At 37.5% G+C, this 20,543-nt stretch overlaps 1 protein-coding gene across 1 annotated transcript; it reads right to left on the reverse strand.

The window, feature by feature from the left end:
* Window positions 1-19,045: 19,045 nt before the first annotated feature.
* On the reverse strand, window positions 19,046-19,488 carry LOC112590441 (uncharacterized). The gene is made up of 2 exons (XM_025306870.1): window positions 19,430-19,488; window positions 19,046-19,344 (listed from the first exon to the last, which is right to left on the reverse strand). The coding sequence occupies exons 1-2, from the start codon at window positions 19,480-19,482 to the stop codon at window positions 19,047-19,049; spliced, it is 351 nt and encodes a 116-aa protein (XP_025162655.1). The 5' UTR covers window positions 19,483-19,488; the 3' UTR covers window position 19,046.
* Window positions 19,489-20,543: the final 1,055 nt, after the last annotated feature.

A 20,543-nucleotide genomic window follows, 5' to 3' on the forward strand; every position in this document is an offset into this window, starting at 1 on the left:
GCCACAGTGGCGGCATTCGCAGTGGCGGCGTTCGTCGTAGAAGTCGATGCCTCCAGGCTGGCATTCATGATCGCCTGGCGGGCGGCACGGCAAATGAGGCTAGCGATAATGAAAGAAAACTATCCTCCCGATGCTAGATTCAAATGTTTAGATCAACTTACAGATATCCATGTTTATCGATCTCTTCGAAATCGGCCGATCGCAAAGAGTTAAACTAGTATGAGATAATTTTTCGTAATCTTATATCGTATATATAAAATATTTATTTCTGTTACAACTCTCTATGTTGTATTAAAGTCGTGTTGAAGTTGTGTTGTGTCTTTATCTCTTCTGGCAATCCCCCTCCAAAAACTTCCTTTGTGTCATTCTAAACGATCGTTAAGAATGACGAAATGATTCGAGCATCGGAACAGTCGTCAGTAGAGCAAGCAGCAGTGTGCGTTTACTAGTGATACAGAGCAATTCGGTGATCATATTTAAATTACATATATCATAACAATGTCAGAGAATCCTTCAACAAGCAAAATAGTTGATGTAGAATCGCTAGAAGAAAGATCTTTTGAAAATTAAAATTTTAAAGGTGAATTCACTAATGCTCTCGTATATGCGAATTCTATTTACGAGAATAATGAATTATTATCGAAAAATCCTCCAGCGAAAATATAATATATTTTTACTCCTATTTCCATTGCAATAATTATATAAAAATTTTCTCATACACTATATATTTTATAGATAAGATTTACGGCTTTTTGCAATTTAAATTATTAATAGTATACTTAACAAACACTAATATATTTAAGAAACGCAGTTTTATTACTTATTAAGTTTTCTGTTTCATTTTTATGCTTACAGAATAAAAAAAACCATACAGCAGGGACCGAACCTCAGCCGTCAGCAGCTCGGTAGTTCGTTACCTTCGCTGCTGCGCTACGCCGCTTCGTTGAATACCCTTCTTACTAACTCGTACACTTTGTTGGCTCTTTTCTTTAGACCGTTTTTTCTCGAAAACGAAGAGGTATTGTGTCGTATGCTATTACCATGAGTTATTAGTAGTCAAGTACTATTAACTCCGTAAGTTTTGTTCCAAACCGTTTCCCAGTCGATGCGTCCTCCCCTTGTAAGTAATTTTCAAAAAGTTTCAGCTGTTGTCGATTATTGATTGAAAAGTTATAAACGAAAGAAGTTTTATAGATGCGATGTAATTTTCCGACACTATATACATTAAAAAATAAATAATGAAGGAAATTTATAAAAATATATATGTGTATATAAAACAACCCAGCAAACAGAATATAATTCTTATATAACATGGAAGTAGCATATAATAAAATATATGTTATACTCTAGTTATATTGAGGTTATATAATTTAGTTTCATAATTGTAATATGATTATGTATACAGGATGGTTTAAAAGTCTGAAAACGGTTCATTATCTCTGAAAGTAGTGGTCCTGTAGGAAAATGTTTCGGACAAAAGTTGTAGAGTTTTAAGTAATGCATTACACAGCAATATTATTATGACCTTAAAGAGTGCTGTCAAGGTCAAATAAAAATCACTTTGAATTTTTAATTGGAAATCCTCATTTTTTATTACATACTCTTATAGCTTATTTTAAAAGCTTTCTAAAACACTATATTTAATTTATTTTTCATAAAATACTTCCCGAGTTATGAAGCTTACAGGATCGCTGCTTTCAGAGATAATTAGCCGTTTCCAGACTTTTAAACCACCCTGTTACATTGTTTTGTTATAAGTTAGAGATAACATTATAATAATAATATAGCACAGTAATGTAATATGTTATGTAACACGTTATATAAAAGTAATTACGTTCATATTACATTGATGTTATATAACACAATTATCCATGTAATCCATTAAAAGCTGCAAATGTTTTCTATTCTGCGAATAATGGTACATTCCGATAAAGGAAGAAATCTTAAAGCGGAACAGTAACAAATAAAAGAAATGGTGGGAAGCTAATCAATCAGAAATTCCGTTCCGCTTTTTCGTGGATGCTTTGTTGTGTAGTTCTATATTTTTTGTATGTTTAATGCCTTCATTGCGCTTAAGCAGACTATATTGCCTATTTATATTGACCTTCATAATGCATACTGATATATATATATTCCTACAAAAATGTACGTCGAATCCGTGGAACGCACGTATTTAAACGTTTAAGAACGCTTGTATATTATACAAAACTCACACAGAATAATGAATTATTATCGAAAAATCCTCCAGCGAAAATATAATATATTTTTACTCCTATTTCCATTGCAATAATTAATTAATAAAAATTTTCTTATACATTATATATTTCATAGATAAGATTTACGGCTTTTTGCAATTTAAATTATTAATAGTATATTTAACAAACACTAATATATTTAAGAAACGAAAATTTATTTAGATTTAATATTCTTACTTGTTTCACTTTGAGGTGTTTGATTTTGAGTAGTATTAAAATATTATATTTTTACAATATCATTTTAAAAAATAAAAAATCTATTATATTAAAAAAAACCATGTTGATGGAAAGCACGATTTGAGAGATCAAAAGTTTCTTTTGGACTTAGTAATTAAAATTTTTTATTTGGACTTCATTGAATTTATTTCAAACTATTCTTTTAGGGAGGTTAACCATTATAATACTCCATTATTCTCAGTAATTTTAAAACACAGCCTATACTGATATTCGTTGCATATCGAATATTCTTTCAATTTTTTACAATGAAGGTTATAATGTCCTGTGAATATCAAGAGGCACAGTAGTGTTTCGCGTCAAGTTTAAGCGTAATAAAGTTGCGCCCGAACGGCGCGAGGCATTACGCGAAACTGCGAGTTGGAACGAGGTAAGATATTCATATCTCAGCAATGACTAAATCGATCAAAGTTTTTTCTCAATCCTAATCAATTCGGCCTTAAAAATAGGAAAAAAATATCCTTGTGTTTTTTGTGTACGTTGTCTCTAAGTGTAGATATTATAAAATAAAGTCCGAATCACGGAAAATTTCGATTCAATAAAAAAGTAAGAACCGCTAGACTGCAGAGGAGAGAGGAGTAATATAGGGGTAAGTATGGCCAGTCAAAACATTCCCCCTCTACTCGACCCCCAGCGCCAGCAGACCACGCCCACTCGTCGCCGGAAATCGAGTGGAGTGAGAATGTTTTGACTGGCCATACTTATTCCTAAGGTTTAATTGGTCGATTTTTTGTCATATGCAAATTATGGGCGTGGCTAGTGAATGGCGGAAATTTGAACCACCGGAGTAAAAATTAACATAATCTAAAAATTAGCATAATCTAAATATTAAATTTTTATTACTCATATTGGGCGTTAGAGATTCTAGTTCTTAGTCAGCTGATTAATTTGCATATTACTTTTGGAAAAATCTGCTAGACACTCTGCGAGGCTCGAACCCGGGACCTTAGGCTCTTGAGTCAAACCGTCTTTACCACTGCTCTACTGCTACTCTTTGGTAGAAATTGGTTTTACGACGTACACGTAGAACGGAGAGAGGTGTGCGTGTGTGTGTGTGTGTGGTGTGTGGTTAGTGCGAAAAGTTTCTGGAAAAATCCTGTAAGGCCCTGGTCGGATTCGACCTTGGATCCGCTGGCTTTCGAATCAAGCGTATTATGCACTACACTACTGCTATACCCTGATGGAAACTAGCTGTATTATATACATAAGGAGAGTATCGATGTCACACGCGAAAAATTAGAAAACTTCTAGACCTTACGGGACTCGAACTCCCCTGAGGCCCCTGCCTGAGTCGCGCGAGCATGTTCGAGCAGGCGGGGATAATTTCGAAGATAAAAACTACCTAGCGATTGTTGGAAGACGATACCACCGGTCTATCTCTACCCGAATATTTTTAACTGTATGGGTCCCCTCGCTTTCGAACTCGAATTTACAATGGGATTTGTTACCTCGAACTGGAAATCACAGGGAAGAGAGAAAAGGTGAAGAGAAAGGAACGCACAATATTTTTCATAGAATTAATTTACATTTTATTTTTCATGATTAAGATGAGGCGTTTATTATAATTGCTCGTACAATTTTATTTAAATAAATTGAAGTAATTTCTTGAAATATAATGGGGAAATAAGTATGTAAAAACGTTAAATATTTTAGTTGCCGATATACATTTTGCTCGATTTCCTCATAGTTTGTGAGGAGCGTTTGTTTTACGACGTCCTCGTCTAACAAGGGACATGTCACAACTGTCCGGAACCGATTTGATTCTCCTTCAAATATGTTGTTAAATACACAAATCTAAAAGACACATCTTTTTTTATATGTGCGAATATTGAGTTTTAAAGGGTGAAACACCCCTTTAAAGAAAAACGGTATTTTTCTTTAGAATCGAATATCTGTTAAACTATAAACGATAGAAAAAAAACATGTAATGAAAATTTAATCGCTTGAAGAATACTTTAAAGTTATATGAACAAAAATTTTTTACTTTTATTTTTTTTAAGAACCCCCACCACTTAATTTTTTTGCAAAATAAAAAAAATTTTTTTACCTAATTTAAAGCTTATATTTTCCCAAATTCAATCATATATGATAAAGTTATGTTACGAGATATCATTCTCGAAAATTAATTATAAACGTTTCCATATATACGCTTATCCGTACTATGTGTGTAAGTCATTATCGCCGAAACAATAAGATATATGAAAAATGTTTATGTAAAATTTTTATCTATGTTTTCTATGTATTTATAACTGCATATTGTGTATATTTAGAATTGTAAAAAATTTTTAAATAATTTAAAAAATTTAAATTAATAAGAATTTTTTAAATATATCCCCAGCTCTCTTATTATTTCTTTAACATTTAATTTCTTCTATAAAAATTAAAAACAATTTTATTCTAAAATTACCTACTTATAATAAAATTATTTTACAATTGAATCCTGAAAATATACATGTTGCAATAGTAGGCATAAACAATTTATATCTTACGTTAAAAAATTAAGATAAGATTATGTGTACGTGTTCCAAATATGTTAACAGTATAAATTTTTTCATGTAGCAATCTAATCACACATGACTCACAGTCAGCACACACTGTCTTTTCGTTATATAATCAAATCTGTTATTCATCTTTACACATATTTTTGAATAACGTTTTATAATTTTTTCTCTCACAATTATTTTTGTTCTTACATCTTACATTTTGTTTATTTGTTATTTACACAATGAATTTATTTACATTTTATATTATTTACTCATTATACACATTACAATAATGATATTCGACAAAAAATGTTTTAAGCATAATGATTTCTTGCACCAAGAACATCTTACTACAGCTATACACAGTCTGTCCCAGATCCAATGAGACTGGTCTAAAAAAATACGTAAAAAAAGCGTTTATTATTTTGATTTCTTATTCTTGTTTATTCAAAATATTCAAAATCTCCTTCTGAGTCAATACAGCGCTGGAAACGTTCAACAAATTTTTCATACTCATGAACATTTTTTATACTCATCGGCCTTTAGTATGGCGGTCTTTTGGATGACCAGGATGGTATCGAAACGATTTCCTTTCATCGCCAATTTCAGTTTGGGAAATAGCCAGAAGTCGCACGGAGCCAAATCACGTGAATACGGTGGATGATCGATAACAATGATGCCTTTTTTGGTCAAGAATTCACGTACCATGATGGCTTTGTGCGATGGTGCATTATCGTGCAACAAAAACCAACTGCTTGGCTCTCGATATTCCGGTCGAACTCGTCGAATTCTGGCCCACAATCGTTGTAGAACTCCCAGATAATATTCTGCGTTCACCGTCTGACTTTCTGGGACGAATTCATTGTGAACAATTCCCTTTGAATCGAAGAAAACGGTCAGCATTGTCTTGATTTTGCTCTTCTGAAAGCGTAATTTTTTTTCTTTTGGCTTTTCTGGTGACTTCCATGCCGCACTCTGACGTTTTGTTTTTGGCTCGTATTGAAAACACCACGTTTCATCACCAGTTACAATGGCTGACATGCTTGCCGGGTTCCTTCGGGACATTTTTAACATGTCTTTGCAATGCTGAACTCTCCAATCTTTTTGGTCGTCTGTCAGAGTGTGTGGCATGAAGCGCGCACAGACCTTCCGTTTGCCCAAATCTTCGGTTAAAATTCGATAGACTGTGCTTTTCGGTATTCCAGTTTCCTCTTCGATGAGTCTCGCAGACACACAGCGGTCGCTTCGAAGAATTTCTTTGACTTTCTCGATGTTTTCTTCATTGCGAGTGGTTTTTGGCGGTGGTGCTCGGTCATCGTCTGCAAGGTCCTCACGACCGTCACGGAATCGGCCAAACCAACGAAAAACCTGTGCACGGGATATGCATTCATCCCGGTACACATTTTTTAGCGTTTCGTACGTTTCTGCACCACTTTTACCCAATTTAAAACAGTATTTAATATTCGCTCTTTGTTCCATGTTAGTTTTTCGACCAACGTACACAAAGTGACTTTACATAAAATGTCAAACCACAGTGAAATATCAACCGAATTCGCTCAAATTTTGAGGTTGAATAGCTGAAAGGTAGAACATTCACCTACCATCATTCACTTATAGATGTCGCTGCGCTAAGAACTTTGATGGAACCAGTCTCATCGTATCTGGGACAGACTGTGTATTATTGTAACCTTCAATATCACATTTTGTTGATGTTTCGTCAAAACTAAATTTTACTGGATTTTCAAATTCCTCTGGTCTTTCATTCGTATAACCACTTTTAAACCACGAATATTTATTGGGTGAGTGCAAAAGTTCGTGCGGAGTTTCAATAGATGGAGTTATAAGCGTCGTAAAGTGTTGTCATTAATACTTCCATCTACATATTATATAACGTTGGAAAGGTGACGTCTTCAGCTGTTATTAAAAAAAAAATCATTTGTTTTCATACAAACTGCTTCGAGAAATATCACTTTAAAAATGAGTATTGATAAGGTGCATTTACGGCATGTTATGCTTTACGAGTTTCGGAAGGGAATAAACGTTGCCGCAGCTGTAAAAAACATTCAGAATGTTTATCAGGATGAAGCACCAGCTAAACGAACTGTGGAAAAATGGTTTGCTAAATTTCGGCGCGGAGAATTTAACCTTGAAGACGAGCCACGCTCTGGTCGACCTTCTGACATTGATGACGATGTTTTGCGTACTTTAGTGCTCAATAATCCGCGAATTTCAACAGAAGAAGTTGCTACAGCACTAAACGTTGACCGATCAACCGCTTTTCGGCGTTTAAAAAAGATGAGATTCGATTTGAAGCTCGATATATGGGTGCCCCATTTGCTGACCGAGAAGAACAAAATCAAGCGAATTTCTGCAGCCGTTTCTTTACTCGGGCGGCTCAATAACGAGTCCTTTTTGGATCGACTAGTGACGGGCGATGAGAAATGGGTCCTCTATAACAATGTTCAGCGCAAACGGACATGGAAACAATCAGGTGAGCATGGTGACGCAATGCCAAAGGCCAGTTTGTACCCGATGAAGGTGATGCTCTCTGTTTGGTGGGATTGCAAGGGCATAATCTATTTCGAGCTTCTCCCCGCTGGCGAAACGATTGATTCGGACAAGTACTGTCGCCAATTAACCAATCTGAATCGAGAAATAAAAGAGAAACGTCCGATTTTGTCAAATCGCAAGGGAGTCGTCTTTCATCACGACAACGCCAGACCACACGTTTCGAAAAAGACGCTGCGCAAACTGAAGAGCCTGAAATGGGATGTCTTCACGCATCCACCGTATTCTCCTGATATCGCACCATCTGACTATCACTTGTTCCGGTCATTGCAAAATTATTTAAATGGAAAAAACTTTGACTCTTTGGAGGCCTTAAAAAACGGCATCTCTTCGTTCTTCGAATCTAAACCGCGCAGTTTTTATGATCGAGGCATCCGTATGCTGCCAGAACGTTGGGAAAAGATTATAGAAAACGATGGAGAATATATCATTGATTGAATAAAGATTTTTGTTTGTCTAATCACTGTGTGACTTTTACTCACAAACTCCGCACGAACTTTTGCACTCACCCAATAAATAAGTTTTGATATCGTGGGGATGATAATTGATTATGTATCAAAGATTGCAATTTTATTATATTATTTTGTTCATGTAAATTTATATTACTTTCCAACAATAAAACTGTATCTGAAAATCTTTTAACAAAATTTTTCCAAATTCTGAATCCATAAATATCTAATGGTTATATTTTCCCTGTAGTTCCTTTCGGTATTATCATAGTAGTAATATGTGTTCCTGGAGGGGTTAAATCCGAAATAGTATTGGGGCAATGTCCAGTCCATGAATCGATAAGAAGAACACTATTAGGACCAATGTTTGCAAAATAAGCTTCTTCTAACCACATTTTAAAATGATCTGTAAAAAATATAAATGATATAATAGTTTTTATAACTCTTATTAAATTATAAAATGAAATAAGTTTGTTAAAGAAAATAGTTAGAAAAGAAAATACCTGATGTCATTTTGCCAGATTTCGATGCTTTTACAATGACATTTTCTGGTTTAAATAAATTTTCTTCTACTCTTGGTCCAAATTTACCACTAGCTTCTTTTAATACAATAAATGAAGGTGACAACAAATTGCCATTACAGGATATTATTGGTTGTATCGTATATGAATGGGTTGTTGATGATATAGATTGCACGACACGTTCTACTTTCTTTTCTCCCTGGTTAGACAATGATCTTCCAGAATGAATTTCCAATTGGAAACCACTTTGATCTGAATTGTAAATATTTTCAGATCCAAATTGTTCAATAAGAAGTTTTACTGTTTCCAGAAAATCATCAGCTGATTTTTGCAAATCAACAGAATCTTCTAATGTTCTTCTAGTGATAAACTTCGTAATTTTTCTTGAAACAATTCGGTGAGACTTCTTGAATCTTGCTATCTAACTGTGAGATGCTTTAAATATAGGATTTAAATTTCCTATTTCTTCTTGAGCTTGTAAAGCCCATCTTTTTAGATCAATATCATGAACCATGAATCCTGATTCAACAGCTACAGTAAATTTATCGTGTGTAAATTTGGAGATGTAAGATAATTTTTCTATACGACTTCCACCTGAATTTATTTGTTCTTCCCATCGCCTTAATTGACGCTCAGATGAAACTCTTCTAAATTTACTTTGCACTACTTTTAAAGAATGATTCCTTTTTTTGTCATTACTGTTTTTATCAATATCTCGATGTCGCCAAAACTCAACAGCTGGTCTTTTATAAAAACTGTCAAAATTTGTACCATTATTTGAACAATGAGGATGAGAATTTAAATTATCTTCATTTCATGTTTCTTTGTCATCTTCAATTATTTCAGAATGTATAATTTATAATTATACATTCTGAAATAATTGAAGTATTATGACTGAAGTATAATAACTGAAGTATTATTTCAAAATATGTAATTTATAAGGTTCTTCATAATCGAGATATATTTCTTCCGTTACTTCCAATCCATTATAATGAAAAACACCATCCAGCAATAATTTTTGTATGTTTTCCATTAATTATTTTTCTGCTTCAGTTACTGGCGTTTCTGTTAGATATATTGAATTTATTGACACCAATAAAAGTCTAACAACGTTAAGCGGATTGATAATCATTTCCAAAGATGTTAAATTTTGCTTTCTATTGCAATATAAAAACAGTTTATACAGATATGATTACAATGAGAAGACTACACTGACTGTGAGAATTATGCTGCTACATGAAACAATATATATTATCAACTTAACTAGAACACATATACATAATCTTATCTTTTAAAGTAAGATATAAATTGTTTACGCCAAATATTGTGATATGTATTTTTTCGCAAAGATTTAATTATAAATAATTTAATTAGAACTTATCTGGAATACGTACACATAATCTTATCTTAATTTTTTAACGTAAGATATAAATTGTTTATGCCAACTATTGCGACATGTATATTTTCAAGATTCAATTGTAAAATAATTTTATTATAAGTAGGTAATTTTAGAATAAAATTGTTTTTAATTTTTATAGAAGAAATTAAATGTTAAAGAAATAATAAGAGAGCTGGGGATATATTTAAAAGAATTTTTATTAATTTAAATTTTTTAAATTATTTAAAAATTTTTTACAATTCTAAATATACACAACATGCAGTTATAAATACATAGAAAACATAAATAAAAATTTTACATAAACATTTTTCATATATCTTATTGTTTCGGCGATAATGACTTACACACATAGTACGGATAAGCGTATATATGAAAACGTTTATATTGTTTATATTTCGTATATTTTGGTGAAAATATAATTAATTTTCGAGAATGATATCTCGTAACATAACTTTATCATATATGATTGAATTTGGAAAAAAATAAGCTTTAATTAGGTAAAAAATAGGTAAATTAGGTAAAAAAATTTTTTTTATTTTGCAAAAAAAATTAAGTAGTGGGGGTTCTTAAAAAAAATAAAAATAAAAAATTTTTGTTCATATAACTTTAAAGTATTCTTCAAGCGATTAAATTTTCATTACATGTTTTTTTTCTATCGCTTATAGTTTAGCAGATATTCGATTCTAAAGAAAAATACCGTTTTTCTTTAAAGGGGTGTTTCAACCTTTAAAACTCAATATTCGCGCATATAAAAAAATAGGTGTCTTTTAGATTTGTGTATTTAACAACATATTTGAAGGAGAATCAAATCGGTTCCGGACGGTTTTGACATGTCCTTTGTAAGTATTTCTTGGGAAGCCTGAGTTCTATCTCCGTTACGAGAAACCGAGCGCAATCGTTTACAAGTTTTGCAAATGATTGTAATTGTTCACATTGAGCGTCACTACATTTTGTTATAAGTTCTAGCCCATCAAAAGATGTCTGCATCACGATGTTTACCGTGTAGACTTTTCGTTTCTTCGTTGGCGGCTGCTGTGCTTGGGATGAATCGATAGGCATCTTCTTTGATGCGGTGTTCGCCTTTGCCGTTTTCGTATTTTCACTCACCATGATCCTTACCCCATACACTGTGGTAAAGGTGATGGTCATATCGTTGATATGGGCGGGCTCCGGTACGACCCTAATTACCGAGTGCAAGTAATCGCCTACGTGTTTCATCCTTTCATACTCCTTAAACTTTTCCCATGTGGCGAAGTCGAACTGGATCCCTGTAGAGGTATTGCCGGATAGTTTTATTGTAGGCTCGAACGTTGTCCTGTCGTTTGATGCCCGCAATCCGATTTGCATCCTCTTCCAATCCGAAGTGTTGAGGGAGTAAGTAGTGGGAGAAGCATATAGCTCTCATAGCGAGCCTTCCCAGAATCACTATATGCGATTTTCTTAAATTCAACGTTTGCGTTAGTATTCGCCATTATGTTTCTCACAAGAACTTATTATCCCAGGGGTGAAAACACGAGACTAATATACTTCGTCGCAACAAAATGAGTATTAGGACTGAAGAAGCTCAAATGATTTGGGCCCAACCCAATGGGCTTATAAGGAAAAGAAAAGTAGAGGGGATAGTTTCGTGCGCATACAATAAATAAATTTATTTCTTAATATTTGTTAAATGATTCAGCCTAGAACGTTCTAGAATTTCCCAGAACGGAACGTACGTGTTCCTACAGGTTTGTGATATCGTGGGAGCGAGTATTATACTGCTAGAGCAGTGGATGAGAAAATATATTTTATGGTCTTTTTTGTGAAAATTTCCAATCGGACTCTATTCTAGTCAAAACTGATTATATTGCTATTCACGCATCTAAAGAGCCTCGGCAAACCCCATGCAAAAAATGCCCGTTTTCGGTACCTCGATTTTTGCAACTTTTTTTATGCCAAATGGTTACTTATGATGATCCAAAAATCCCTGCAAAATTTCAAGATGAGCATATGCCCCGTTTAAGAAATGTAGGAGGTCAAAGTTGACCATGTCCAATTAAAAAATATAGCAGCTTCACATTTATACTCCAATAATAATGTCCAAAAAATTCAGCCGAAATGGTTCTTTTAAGATTTTTGGCTGCTGATTACGAATCTGATGTCAGATTTAAAAATTCAAAATGGCGGATCCAATATGGCGGACGAATTTTTCTTAAATTCATCAGATTCACTTGAAACTCGTTACTCGGGGGTTTTTGGGGTCGCTGATTACGAATCTAACGGTTAACTAACTTTTAACCAACACTAAATCTTCTTTGCCACTACATTAAACCTACTTTGACCCTACATAGAATCTATTTTGTCCTACAATGGACCTATTTTTCCTCACATTGTTTTTTACTTGTGGACAATTTAAAAATTATCCTCGATTGCATGGGATCGCAGCCGAGATTGTGGAAGCGAGAAGATTACTCGGAGAGAATGAAGAAAATATCAATGACCGTGTTCAGGACATGTTCCTTCCCGCATTGTAAGTAATTTCCTTTCGTTATGATGTGACATAAAAAAGTAAATCTAATAAATGCTGGTGTTCACGAATACGTTCTTGTGTTCTTCATTTTCTCAATTCTCACCAATATTGTACGAAGCGGAAATCCAAAGAGCCGCTCGAGTATAAAACTTCCTCGTCAACGAAATCTGCCCGTGAGTATAAGGAAAAATAAATATAAGATTATTCTCTTGTAGAGCCTCGTGTTTAGTATCGAGTTAAATTTTAGCAAGTCGTAATAAAATAGCGAGAACTGACAAAGATATCGCCCGCAATATAAATGAAAACAGCATTGATATTAGTCATGACGACGCTGTTCACGTCACGGGTAACATCATCGAGTACGATGACAATGGAGTCGATGAAACGACGCAAGACACAAGTGAAGCTGGTGAAACCCAGGACTTCCAAATCTCGCAGGCTACACTAGTCGAAGGTAAGAAAAGGTAAGAGAAAATATCTTATACTCTTAGTTGTATTTTTATTCTAATTGTGTGTAAAATTTATACCTGTATAACATTTTCAATTCATATTTACAGTATAACAGGGAGGGTAGTGGATACGAACAGTCGAAAGAACATCGAAGGGACAAAAGCGAAGACCAAAGAATGTGCGAAGCGACAGCAAAAGCCGACACGGTCAACAATCGTGAGTCCTTATAAATGTATTGAAATACTCAGGAAAAAGTCGCGTAATTATAGAAAATTTAATATTTTCGGGAGGGAGTCGAATATTCGAATTCTCCCACCTCCAGAAGGAGCCAACATTACTGAATATTTAGAAAATGCTTTTCGAGAAATCCACGATTACGCGGTAAATTCGGGTGGCGCGAATAACTATGTGGGGTTGACGCTTGCTTCTTCGGACTTAACGCGGGGGTCTGCGGGTTTATCGCTTCATCCCGCTCGGGACTTAACCTACAACGAGATTTGGAATCTCGTGAATTCGTTAGCGCAGAGTGCCGGAAGTCATGATATTTTAAAACATTTCAAAATTAATATTTTCAATGTCGCGGCACCTTCTGGTCGTGGAAAGAAATCATATAAACTAACTCACGAAAATATAGCGAAACGCTCGACCCTTACTATAAACAACTTTGACAATTTGTGCTTTTCCCGTTCGCTCGTCGCTGCGATAGTGTACAACGAACGCGGCTATGTGCACACAGGAGAAATACATGATAAATGGAATTCCGTGAGGAAGCAATATTCTATATTACAACGAGACTTAGCGGTCGAACTGACACGGAAAGCCGATGTCTGTATACCTGAAGAAGGTGTGGTATTCCCAAGATCGAGCGTTTCCAGGATTATCTTGCCAGTAACGATATCGTGATCGTTGTTTATTACTTTAGTTCCTTCGCACGTAGTGCGCCCCCCATGTACGATGGTAGCAGCGTACTCACCTCCCACAAGCGCGAAGCTAAAATGACTCTGAATATTATGTACTACGAAAAATCCCGGCATTACAATCCAATATTAAATTTAAGAGCTGCATCGGGCAGCCAAGGTTATTGTGTACGTTTTAATAGCGGATATAAGCCGGAAAGAGGGCATCGGTGCTCAAACGCATGTTCACGATGTCACGGCATTCCAGTGTGCGAGGTATCAGGCGTAGAACTAATACGATGTGCCGCGTGTCAACGTGAATTTTACGGGTCGGTGTGTTTCGAGCGTCATCGTGCGCAAAAATCGCTCCAAGGCACTTCATCTTTGAGCATCTGTAATATCCTGAGAGTTTGCAGCGACTGTGGCCGTTTGCGAAACTTGAGGAACAAACACAATTGCAATGAGATCTTTTGTCGTGTTTGCAACGCGTTGCAACCAATGAATCATCTATGTTATATGAAACCACTTCGATGCGACACTGGTTCATCCGACACGATGAATCCGCAGCAAGTAGGAAACGAAAACATAGTTGATGACATTGACGAAGCGATAGAAACAAGTGAGCGCGTAAAAGGTCGCATCGCGTTTGTATTCTATGATTTTGAGACGCGTCAAGACGATACGATCGAAGGCACAGAAAACGTTAAACTCACGTTATGACGCTCTGTGTTGCGCAGCAGATATGTGAAAGCTGCATGAATGTAGACGATATGGCGTTACGATGTCGTTGGTGCGGGATACGCGAATTTTTCGGGACAATCCGGTGAAACAATTCGTCGATTTTGTCACGAGACCGAGGAAGAGTTTCAAACAGATCATCTGCATCGCACACAATGCAAGCGCATTCGATGCGCAATTTATCCTATGGTACTTGGTCGAGAGCGGTAATCGGGTGGAACCTAAGCTTATTTTAAACGGTACGAAGATTATATTGTTAACTGTTGGGCAAACAAAATTTATCGACAGTGTTAATTATATGCCTATGCATTTGTCAGCATTACCAAAAGCCTTCGAGTTAAAGGATACTGCGGCAAAGGCCTGTTTCCGCATTTATTTAACACTGTCGAAAATTACATTACATTACATCGGACCGATACCAGATGCAAGATACTATTCACCCGAAACAATGAGAACGCCTGAGCATGAGCGGTTTTTAGAATGGCACGAGGACATGGTGCGCAAAAACATAGAATTTGATTTCCAACGGGAAATTGTGAGCTATTGCCGGAACGATGTCGATATTTTTCAACGGGTTTGTCTTGTGTTCCGTAAGATTTTCCTGGATCGTGGAAAAGTATGTCTGTTTGAAGAATGCACAACCATCGCGTCTACGTGCATGAGAGTTTTTCGTAAAAACTTTCTGCGTGAAAAGGAGATAAGTATTATTCCTTCCTCCCCGGGTGAGTATCGGCGTGTCAACAACCAATCCCGCAAAGCGTTGAAATGGTTGTTGTGGATGGAGCGCGAGCTCGGTCATACTATAACGCATGCAGGTAGATCTCGCGAACATTGCATACCGGAAGGGCTGCTCGTCGATGGATATTACGAGACAACGAATCCTCCACAAAGACACGTGTTGCAATTTCACAGGTATTTTTGGCATGGATGTCCCGCATGTTTCAGGGTGAATCGTGATAGCCCGCTCTCAGCCACCGTGAAGGGGGATACTATTGAGTCGCGATACGAGCATACACGCGTGACAATACTCTCGTCAACGGAGGCTAGGTTACATCGTAACGGAGAAGTGGGAGTGCTTCTTCGATCGGGAGTTGCAGGACAATCAACCGATGCGCGATTTCCTTGCGAATCACTCGATGTTAAAAACTGAGCCTCTCGATCCTCGCGAAGCGTTCTTCGGTGGTTGTACAGGAAACATCGTCACCCGGTGCGATGTTACGAGTACGGAAAAGATACGTTACGTAGACGTATGCTCCTTGTACCCGTTTGTACTAAAGACGGGCTCTTTTCCGCTCGGCACCCGGACGTGTACGTGGGCGAAGAATGTTCTGCCTTGATTGGTATAGTTCCCGATTTTGACTTTAGAGTGGAGGGGATCGTGCGGTGCAAGATGCTCGCTCCGCGTGATCTCTTTCACCCTGTATTCCCATTTCGCGTTCGCGGAAAATTATTGTTCGCCCTATGGCGTAGTTGCTGCGAGACATTTTCTCAATCTCCGTGCACACATGATAATCTGGCCGATCGAGAATTCGAGGGTACCTGGGTATCCTGTGAATTGTGGAAGGCTATAGAGAAAGGCTATAGTGTCAGGTTCTTGAGCGAGATATGGAAATATAAGATTTCGCAATACGACTCAAGTACTCGGTTGGGAGGCATGTTCGCGGGATTTATCAATTGCTTTCTGCAACTTAAGCAGGAGGCTAGCGAGTGGCCTGCTGAATATACTGACGATGAAGAGGGCAAAGAGCGATATCTGTGGGAATACGAAAAAACAGAGGGTATTGTTCTCGATAGAAACAACATCGCGGTAAATTCAGGGTTGCGTTCGGTTGCAAAGCTTTGCCTCAATTCGCTCTGGGGTAAATTCGGTCAGCGATCTAATCTGCCGAATACCGAGGTCATTAAGACACGCGAACATTTCATGTCGCTGCTCGCGAGTCCCGAGCATGAAATCATAAACATATTGCCCGTGAACGATGAAGTTCTCTCCGTCTCATGGCGATTACGACAAGAGGCGCTTGTTCCCTCTGCAACTATAAACGTCGTAATAGCGGCCTACACGACAGCACAAGCACGCTTGAAATTGTACGCTTATTTAGAAAAATTAGATCGTAGAGTGTTATATTATGATACTGATTCATATATATATTTGAGCACCGGTGACCCCAATGAGTACGAGCCGCGTACGGGTAATTTCTTGGAGGATATGACGGATGAACTCGAAAGTTATGGTCAAGGTAGCTACATAGAATCCTTTGTATCCGGAGGCCCAAAATTTTATGCCTTTGTCGTTCGCTCTCCACAAGGTAAAATCCATGAAGTTGCAAAGTAAAGAGGATAACCTTGAACTTTGAGACTTCGAGATATATTAATTTTAGTAGTATAAGAAACTTATTAGTTACCAATAAAATACCTATCGATAAGAACGAGGAAGAGAAGAAGGAGGATGCGAGAAAAACTTCGATAAATCTACGTTTTAGAACGATTCGTCGTACAGCGTTTCACGACATTGTAACGAGAGACGAGAACAAGTTATGCATGCCGATGCTCCTAAAACAAAGATTCGACGACACAAGTTACTCTGTGCCATACGGTTACGTAGTGGCGTAAGAATAGTAGTAGAGCATATTTTTTCTCCTCCAAATCTAAACACTTATTTGTAGAGTAAGAAAAATATAAATATAGACAATTCCCCAAAAGCGACCAACCTGTATATCGTGTATGCACTAGCTCTATAAGAAACTTTTGTGCAAACTGTATGTATATATTCTATTAAAATAAAGCTTTTGCAAAATACAGAAGAAATAAGTTCTTTTACAAATATATGTATATGTATTTCTATCCTTGTATATGACCCTTGAATCACAATAAAATCTTAGCAAATTATATCGCTAGAAGCAGTCTATTTCACTCACAAGCGTTCGCTCGTACAAGCTCATTGAACGATTATTAGCTCACAGTTTCACGCCGGAAACGCTAATATCGCTTGCGGCGCTAAAATAAGCTATTCCTGTGGCGCGAGCGCCACGTGAAAAGCTTATTCGACGTAGCGCTTCCGCGGATATGAGCTAACGGAACCGCGCGGCCGCCGCGGAAGGGCCTCCGGCGCGAGTTATAAGCTCATCGCCGTTTCTCCTTTTCTTCAGCATTTGTGTAGCTTCACTAGGTAACCGAATCAATCATTTGGCAAAATGGACGCGCGCTGGAAACATAGTAGATAGAATAGGGGGATTCTAACTCAAATTGCTAATTAATTATGCAAAAGACATTATTCATTAATTATATTTTTTAATTATTACCCTCCTCTTAATCGATACCCCCTCTTAATCGATCCCCTTCTTAATTGATCCCCCTCTTAATTGATACCCCCTCTTTATTGGTACCCTCCTCCTCCACTCCAGAATCTTTGATTCTATGAGCAAGATAGCGGCCGTGATGTCACGAGAGAAAAACGCGTCGGGCTGTAGTAGGTAGACTCGAACCTGGGCCCCGCGGTTGCTATCGGACGCTCGAACCTCCTAGACCATTGCTGCCTGTTGCTAGTAGACGTCTAGTGAAGGTTCTTACAGTATGTGTGATGACGTCACGCATACGTCAAAAGAAAACACATGGCGGCAGTGTAGGCCAGACTCGAACCTGGGTCCCGCGGTTGCTATCGAGCGCTCGAACCTTCTAGACCACCGTCGCCTATTGCTAGTAGACGTCACGTTACGGATAAGATGGCGACCGTGACGTCACGCATACGTCAAAAGAACAAACATGGCGGCGGTGTAGGTAGGGTCGAACCTGGGCCTCGCGATTACTATCGAACCTGGGCCCTGCGATTACTATCGAACGTCTATCGAACGTCTCTCGAACATCTATCGGACGTCTCTCGGACGTCTCTCGGACATCTCTCGAATGTCTATCGGATATCTCTCGAACCTCCTAGACTATTGCTAGTAGGCGCCTAGTGAAGGTTCTTACAGTGTGTATGATGGCGTCATGCATGCGTCAAAAGAAAAACAAAGTCGGAACTAGGCCAGACTCGGACCCCGGACCCTTCGTTTACTGTGCGATGGTCCTACCACTTAGACCATCATAGGGTAGGTTGGAAGGGAATACGAAACGTTCGTCGAAAGATTATTTTACCATGCCGACTTGCGCCGGGCACTATCCTCATCGTTCTGAGGAGGGGGAAGGGAAGTAAAATGGGAGACATATAGAATTAATTTATACATAATTTTATGTTTTCCAGAATATCATTTATTTGTTCACGGCTTCATACATTATATTTTTTACAGCGCATGCTAACAATTCACAATCAATGAGCGACTCGCGGTCAAAGTCGCTGCTTTCTTGTATTGTTTTTGTTGCAGTATGTATATTAGTAATATAATTCTTCTTTTCACGAAGAATATTTACAAAACTTTTGAATTTTACACTAACTATACAGATATTTTCTGATAACCATCCATACGTGTGATTGATGCAATTTTCAAATGTAAATAATACATTTAACGTATCTGGTGTTACATATAAGCAATTATTAAAAATTGTGAGTTTCACATTTGTGAGTTGTACATCTTACATGACATTATTGTTAATTCTTCTATACGCATCGGGGGAGACGATGACTTATAAAAATTGGCCTGCAGAAATCTTTGGATGTCAGCACGTTGCCCCATTAGCGCATTCCAAGTTTTGATCGACAATAGCAGTTGTTTGCCACGATTATCATCAATGACAATGTCTATGACGGGTTCAGTTCCTACGATGATTGCGATATTCAAATATTTATAAGCAGTTGCAGTCAAAGCGTATCGGCGTCTTAAGATATGCATATCAGGAGGTCGTGGAACGCTGAAAAGATATAGAAAATTTACATGTCTGAATCTTGGAAAAATTACTACGGATAAACTAAAAGAAACAGCATTATGACACTCACCTTTCGCACATTTTCTTGTTCGGTGGAGCCTCGTCCTCATGTTGAGCAGGCATATAATAATTTGCGTGTTTAGCTTTAGCACTGGCAGCATACAATTTTTATGTAGACACACTCAAACTTTACTATGTATGAATCTCGTGTTCACAAAGCGACTGAGAGACAGAGGTTTTTTTCCGAAGCCTAATATTAAAGCTACTATAGGGCATCCCCTCCTCTTACTCTTCAGAGTTGTAGCGCATGCGCAGATATATTCCTCAAAACAGGAAAGTAAATGAGATGTAGATATCTTTGGTTTAGACTCGAGATGGCATTAGAGATGTCGCTTCCGAACGACATCTTTTAACGAAATCAGGGGCGAGGAGAGTGTCTTGACCATGGAGCGTCAGGTAGCTTAGTGGGTTTAGAGCAATCGCAAGCGAGAGACCCGAGTTCAATTCCCGGTCTAGCGACTACCGCACTTACGCGATATTTTTTCTCTCTTCGGGACGAAATAAGAAGCAGGTCCCATCGCCTAGTACGCCCTCCTTCTTTCACGGTCGTCATTTGACTCGCGCATATCCGAACGTTTTCTAACGCAAAGAATATAAAGTAAAGGATTCCAAAGAGCCGAGTATTCTCTGTAGTTAATAAAGAAATGGAAGACTTCACTCAAACCGAACGAGAACTGTTGGAGCAATCCACTCGTCTGAATTCGCGAGAGGCTTACGACGCGTGGATGCAAAAGTTTGACAAGTGTATCAGATGTTTGGAAGAACAAAGTCGAGCAAAACGATCGCGATTGTCGATTGGCGCCGCGCAATCAGTGGTGGCTCGTATTGCACGACTCGAGGGACTGAAAATTTCTGTGCAAGAACGCTTCATACACGTGGGTGCTGGACACGCATCAAAAGATGCAGAATTGGTATGGAGAGAAATTGATACAGCGTTCGAAAGCCGCATATCAACCGGCGCAGTTATTAACCATATCGAACCTCTTCGATTTCTTCAAGATGCGAAGAGTACAGTGCTCGAGCACGTGCGAAGTGCTATGGAAAGGCACGGCAATCTTAAGGTGAACACTGTGTTCAATGGCGAGTTTATCGCAGGCGACAATCATGCATTCAAAAGCATTAAC

This window comes from Harpegnathos saltator, unplaced genomic scaffold, assembly GCF_003227715.2.
Source record: "Harpegnathos saltator strain DR-91 unplaced genomic scaffold, Hsal_v8.6 scaffold807, whole genome shotgun sequence".
NCBI lineage: Eukaryota > Metazoa > Arthropoda > Insecta > Hymenoptera > Formicidae > Harpegnathos > Harpegnathos saltator.